The sequence below is a fragment of the Corvus cornix genome, chromosome 2 (genome assembly GCF_000738735.6).
Source record: "Corvus cornix cornix isolate S_Up_H32 chromosome 2, ASM73873v5, whole genome shotgun sequence".
NCBI classification, from domain to species: domain Eukaryota; kingdom Metazoa; phylum Chordata; class Aves; order Passeriformes; family Corvidae; genus Corvus; species Corvus cornix.
Window position 1 is genome coordinate 147500498 of NC_046333.1, and position 6000 is coordinate 147506497.

Genomic DNA, 6000 nt, shown 5'->3' on the forward strand with positions numbered 1-6000 from the left:
TGTTGGTACAGGATGCATTCCTGCAAAAATGAAAAGATAATGGCAAAATCAACACCACTTAATATGGTTTTATGGAAAACCCAGTCATATACATTCACCATTTTTCCTAGCCAGGCCATAAGTGAAGTTTACTCAAACTACATCTGTAGAGGCTCTCAAACATTGCATACAAGACTAAATTACACTGAAGTTTGTGAACGTTCATGATTAAGAAATAATGTATTTTAAAATCCCTACCTTTCCTGTGAGGGTGGTGAGGCACTAGCACAGGCTGTCCAGAGAACCTGTGGACGCCCCATCCCTGGAAGTGTTCAAAGCCAGGTTGGATGGGGCCCTGAGCAATCTGATCTAGTGGAAGGTGTCTCTGCCCATGGCGGGTGGGTGGAATGGGTGATCTTTAAGGTCCCTCCCAACACAAACCATTCTGTGATTCTATGATCTATACAATACAAGTACACTAGGACTGAAAGAAAGAAAGAAAAGTGCACTAGTTAAGGTGCCTGGGATATGAATTCATGATGGTGCTGTTGTGAGCAGAACTAAGTTAGCAGCTCTGTGTATATCTAAGAGAAAATTACAATTTGAGAAATAAAAACAGAGGAGCATCAGGCTTTACCCAAGCAAAACTTCAAGGGAGTATGAAAGTGGTTTTAAATCAAGACTGAAGGGTAGGTGACAAGTGCAAAAGACCACAAAGATGAAGGAGATTCACCTTGCAGCAGCAAAAATCAGAGACTACTTTCAAATGAAGGATGATACAGAAATCAGTAAAATTTTTGCAGGAAAGAACAAAACAACTTCTTAGGTTTGTTTTTGTAGTTGCTTTTAAAAAAAAATAAGCCTACATACTACTACAATAATGCAAGAAGCCTAATAAAGTGGCAAAGTTGGAATGCCTGGTTGTAGACAAGGATTACTGACATTCATGCATTCAAATAAGCTTCTGATAAACGTTGTAATGCCAGTGGGTCACTACCACTACCAAAATATCGAGGACAAAGTAGGATGTATTATTTTAAGGAAATAAGGCCTGTTAGAAGCAGCTTAGGGTCAAATCTGATTAACAGGCTATTTTAACAAGTAACAACTACTGAGGAATTTAAATACAGTGTACAGAAAAGCACAGTGTAAGGACTACACATGAGCAACAATCTGACCACAGGGGTACAAGTGACTGTGGCACACTGGAGGGGATAGAAGATGTTACAAAGACAGAAAAAACATATTGTAGGTTTTAATTAGCCTTATGCAGAGTGGTTAAACATCAGGTCAGGACAGGATGCCAAGGTTAAACGTTTAAATGCCATTAGTGACTGTTTAACCCAGCATGCAGTCAGGGAAACCACAAGAGGAGAAACAGTTCTTGACTTTATCAGAAGTAAAACACAGGACCCTTTTCAAAGTGATATTATTTGAGAGTTACTCTGTAACCATGAATAAAATACTACTCAAAAGCCCTCTTAAAAGAGTGATAAAGAGCCAAAGGTTTGCATTTCACTTCAACAATGCGAACTATATAAAGAAAAAAAAGCATCTTTAACAGAACAAACCACAAAAAGGACTAAAAAAGTTCCAAGACAAGTTAAATCCTTGAAATCAGCATGAAGGCTATTTAAAAGCATCAGATTTGATGCTAATCATCAAAGAAGGTTTTAGAAACAGGAAGGAAAAATCTAGCACAGCTAAATAGCAGTGAAATGAACTTTCAGTAGAAGAAAACATCTTTACAGAAGTTTTGTAAAATGAGGAAAGCAAAGGAAGATTTAAATTGTGTCAAATTTAATGTAAAAACACAGTGAGGCAGGTCATCAAGGGCAATTCTATCAACTTAAAAAAGAAAAAGCAGAATGGAGCAACATTTTAAAAACATCTCAATAGTAACAGGCCTGCCCAAGAGCCTGTGCAATGAAAAGTAATCTGTATAGGAAAAAGACTCTTCAAAGAAAGTGACCCCGTAGCAAACCAAGTGTTTCAATCTGCTGTCATTTTATAATGGCTTGGAGAGGTTTTCTGTGAAAGATCTCTCAATTATAGCAAACACTTTAAAGACAGCCTCAAAACAAGGCTAGGAACTGTACTCCTCAGAAACAAAACCTTACAGTTAAAACAGGCAAACCTAGAAAACAGATGGTCCTATAATACGAAGACCTATTAAAAAAAAAAAAAAAAATCCATACTGGGCTTACATCTTTGGCTATTGCTCCTCTACCAGAATAATCATAATCATCATCCTTAAAAAGTGCAGAAATAACGAAGATCAACAACACAGCATAGTAAGCAGTTAAATAAATTAGATTTTTTTTTGCCTGAGAAGGATGGAATCGAGGACTAGAGAAAAGGCAAAGTGTAAAATGAGGAACTACAAAACCATGTGTCATGAAGGACATGATCCCTCTGAAACTACTACCTGTCTTGTAGCTGATCTCTCCCTGCTACTGCAACTCTAAGGCAGGTACACATCCACTTGGTGTCCACAATTCTTAGAAGTTGACCAGGAAGCATCACGTTGAAAGAGAATGGTCAGGGCTCAGCAAAGCCCATAAGAAGGTCTAAGACCATATTCTGGACAAGTATCACTGTGTGCATGCCCTGCTCTTACACTTTTCTATTTAAACATGCATCCTGAGTGGCTGTTAGGCACATGGAATGTCAGGAGTGAAACAAAATTAAGATCCAAATCATTCAATACTTTCTGACACTGTATTTTGTACATCACAACAAGAACACTGCCTAACATAAACCTTAACGTAGCTCAGTTATTCCAGCATTCAAACAGGATCCTTTCTATGTTTGAGGTCCCAGAGGTGGACACAGCACACTGCAGGTGGGGTCTCACGAGAGCAGAGCAGAGGGGCAGAATCCCCTCCCTCAAGCTGCTTTGGATGCAGCCCAGGACACATTTGGTTTCTAGGCTGCCAGAGCACACTGCTGGGTGATGTCTAGCTTCTCACCCACCAACACCCCAGTCCTTCTCCTCAGGGCTGCTCTCAATCCATTCCCTCCCCAGTCTATGTTTGTGCTTGGGACTGCCCCAAGCCAGGTGTAGGATCTTGCACTTGGCCTTGCTGAGCTCCACAAGGCTCACCCAGACCTCTCACATTCTCATCTAAACCAAACACATTGTATTTAACCAGTCTGAAGCTATTTTTGAAAAGAAACTTGCATTTGAAACTAGGAGTTTAACTGATGATGGTAAATAAAAGCACATGTATTTTTCTGTTTTACACACCCCATCTTTACAAATGCTCCTGGAAAAAAGTTAAATAAAGTTCTCTAAAAGAAGACAACTGTCTCTACATATCTATGTTGGCTAAAATATATAAAATTCAGGACTTGGATATAACATGGATTTAATAGGATATTCAAATAACTAGGAAATTAAATTATTTTCAGTTTAGAATAATCGCTTTATCAAACATATAAACAAGACAGCTTTTCCATCGTTAAGGGGAAAAAAAAAGAGCCAGAGTAAATATGTTGATAGCAAGACATTTTTATTTTCGTGTTCTAAGATCTCCCTCATGTGGCTAAACACAACACTACTGAAGGTTCCACTGAAATACACTAATACACGACATCAAAATGTGTAAGATGCACTATCAGACACCAAAACCACTCAGAACCCCTCAAAGAATAAGCACAAACTACGTGATCAGCCATCGACTTCAGGACGTACTTCAGGAAACATTCTGAACCTGATTTTTGAAAGCACCCATAATGGAAATGCATCTGAGGTCAGATATGCCTCAGCAGCAATATCAAAAATACTGAACACTCAGGACAGTTATGCATTCAACCACACTCAGAACACTTTTTATTAAGACAAATATGCTTGAATAAATACGAATTTATTAGTAGCACTAGTAATAAGAGAATTATTTCTCACTGAAAGCTGGATCCCAGAATATAAAGCAGTCCTGGAATGCTTTTACAATAGTCCTTAAGTAACACAGCACCTGTTGGCTATTCTGCTACTCAGTTATTCTCCTGATAGTGCAATTCTCATTGGCATACAATACTGTTTCACAGAATCACAGAATAGATGGGGTTGGAAGGGACCTCTGGAGACCATCTAGTCCAACCCTCCTGCCAAAGCTGGATCACCTAGAGCAGGTGACACAGGAATGCACCCAGGTGGGTACTGAATATCTCCAGAAAAGGAGACTCCATGACCCCCCTGGGCAGCCTGTTCCACTGCCGCCCTCAACATAAAGAGGTTCTTCTACATGTTGTAGTTGAAATTTCTGAGTTTTAGAATACGTCTGTTGCCCCTTAGTGGTGCTTTGAGTTTTAAACTATCCATCAATACTTTGTAGGACAGGTAGAAATAACGCAGGATTCCAAAAGTTAAGACATCAGCTCGGGGAATGACAACCAGAAGCCAAATTTGCATATACTGGGTAATTAACAGGCATTCAATTATTGCGACATCACTTCACGAACTTGTACTGCAACAGCACATAGGGATTGTGAAATGCAGAAAGCACATACACAGCACTCCTAAGGCTGTTACCTCTGTGACACTTTTTTCACTGCTGGAATGAAAGCCAGGCCAATACAAGGCACATAAAGGCATGAGATGACAGTGCACTGGAAACATCTTTAACACGTCTTAAACATTTGCCTTCTGCAGATAAACTCTGGGGACCTTGAGCTGTTTACACTATTTACAGCGGCTGCCAGAGGAGCTCACGAGCGTTTCAAACCGAGGTGAGCACAGAACCATGGAATCACAGAATGCAAAGGCATTCGAACGGACCTCAAAGACCATCCAGTCGCAACCCCCCTGCCATGGCCAGGGACACCTCCCACTAGACCAGGCTGCTCAAGGCAACCTGGCCTTTGAACACTGCCAGGGCTGGGGCATCCACAACCTTCCTGGTCAACCTGTTCCAGAGTCTCACCACTCTCACAGTAAAGGATTTCTTCTTAACATCCAGCCTAAATTTCCCCTCTTTCAGTTTGTACCCATTATTCCCTGTCCTGTCACTACAGTTCCTCACGAAGAGAAACCTCTCCGCCTTCTCTGCAGGCCCCCGTCACATCCTGTAAGGTTGTTATGGGGTCTCCACGCATCAAATCGGCACCAGCAGCAGCTCCCAGTGCTTCCCGACTCGCTGCTAAGCGGCAGCCTCGGGACGGGCAGCCGGGGAACAGCAGGACTCCTAGGTTCGGGCTTCCCGAGTCCTCCGTCCGCTTCCCGAAGCCCCCACAGCCCCCCAGGTCCGCCAGCAGCACCGGGCGACGGATTCTGGGGCGGCCGCCACTCTGGGAACTACTTGTCGTGCGGAAGGAGCGTCACCACAGCCCCGCCGGAACTACTTCTCCGAGCCCGCCGCGCGGGGATCCCTGCGCGCTCCCCCGCCCGCCCGGCCCGGCCCCGCTTACCTGCAGCCGCCGCCTCCATCGCCGCGGGGGCTCAGCGGGACAGCGCGCCGGGAGCCGAGCGCGGCCCGCCTGGAAAACAGAGTGAGGGAAAAGAGGGGGGAAAAAAAAAAAAAACCAACACCGAAAATCGGGTCCCCGTGCGGCGCCTTATGGCGAATCTGCCGCGGCCGACACGGCAGTGGCCGCTCGGCTCGGCTCCGCGGGGCGGAGCGGCGCCTGCGCAGTGGCGGCCGCGCGTGGCCGCGTCCCCTTGAGGCGCCGCCCGCGGGCTGAGGGAGCGGCGGGAGGAGGATGAGGGACGCGGGGACAGCCGTGACATCCCGCCGTCATCTCCCCGTACCCTCCTGAGCACCCGCCGCCCGCCCCAGGACCCCGGGAGGCCGGGGCTGCTCAGCTCAGGCTGACACAGCCCCGGCATGCTAAAGGCGTTTTAATTCACCACCTGTGGGTAAAATGTGTTTTTATGAGCCTAGTACTTTAGCACGTACCAGGTAGTCATAGAATGTACTGGCTTTGTAGGGACCTTAAAGACCATGTCGTTCCAACCCTTCTGCTATGGGCAGGGAGACCTTCCACTAAACCAGGTTGTTCCAAGCCACATCCAGCCTGGCC

The 6000-nt window shown here is 44.6% G+C and overlaps 1 protein-coding gene across 3 annotated transcripts in view; it reads right to left on the bottom strand.

Moving 5' to 3' along the window:
- ZFAT (zinc finger and AT-hook domain containing) overlaps nucleotides 1-5595 on the bottom strand; it is a 77270-nt gene extending 71675 nt beyond the window's left edge. For all 3 annotated transcript variants that reach the window (XM_010404733.4, XM_010404737.4, XM_019289285.3), the window contains exon 1: nucleotides 5389-5595. In XM_010404733.4, the coding sequence (XP_010403035.2) occupies nucleotides 5389-5407 (19 nt within the window). In that variant the 5' untranslated portion in view covers nucleotides 5408-5595. The remainder of the gene's footprint in view (nucleotides 1-5388) is intronic.
- Nucleotides 5596-6000: the final 405 nt, after the last annotated feature.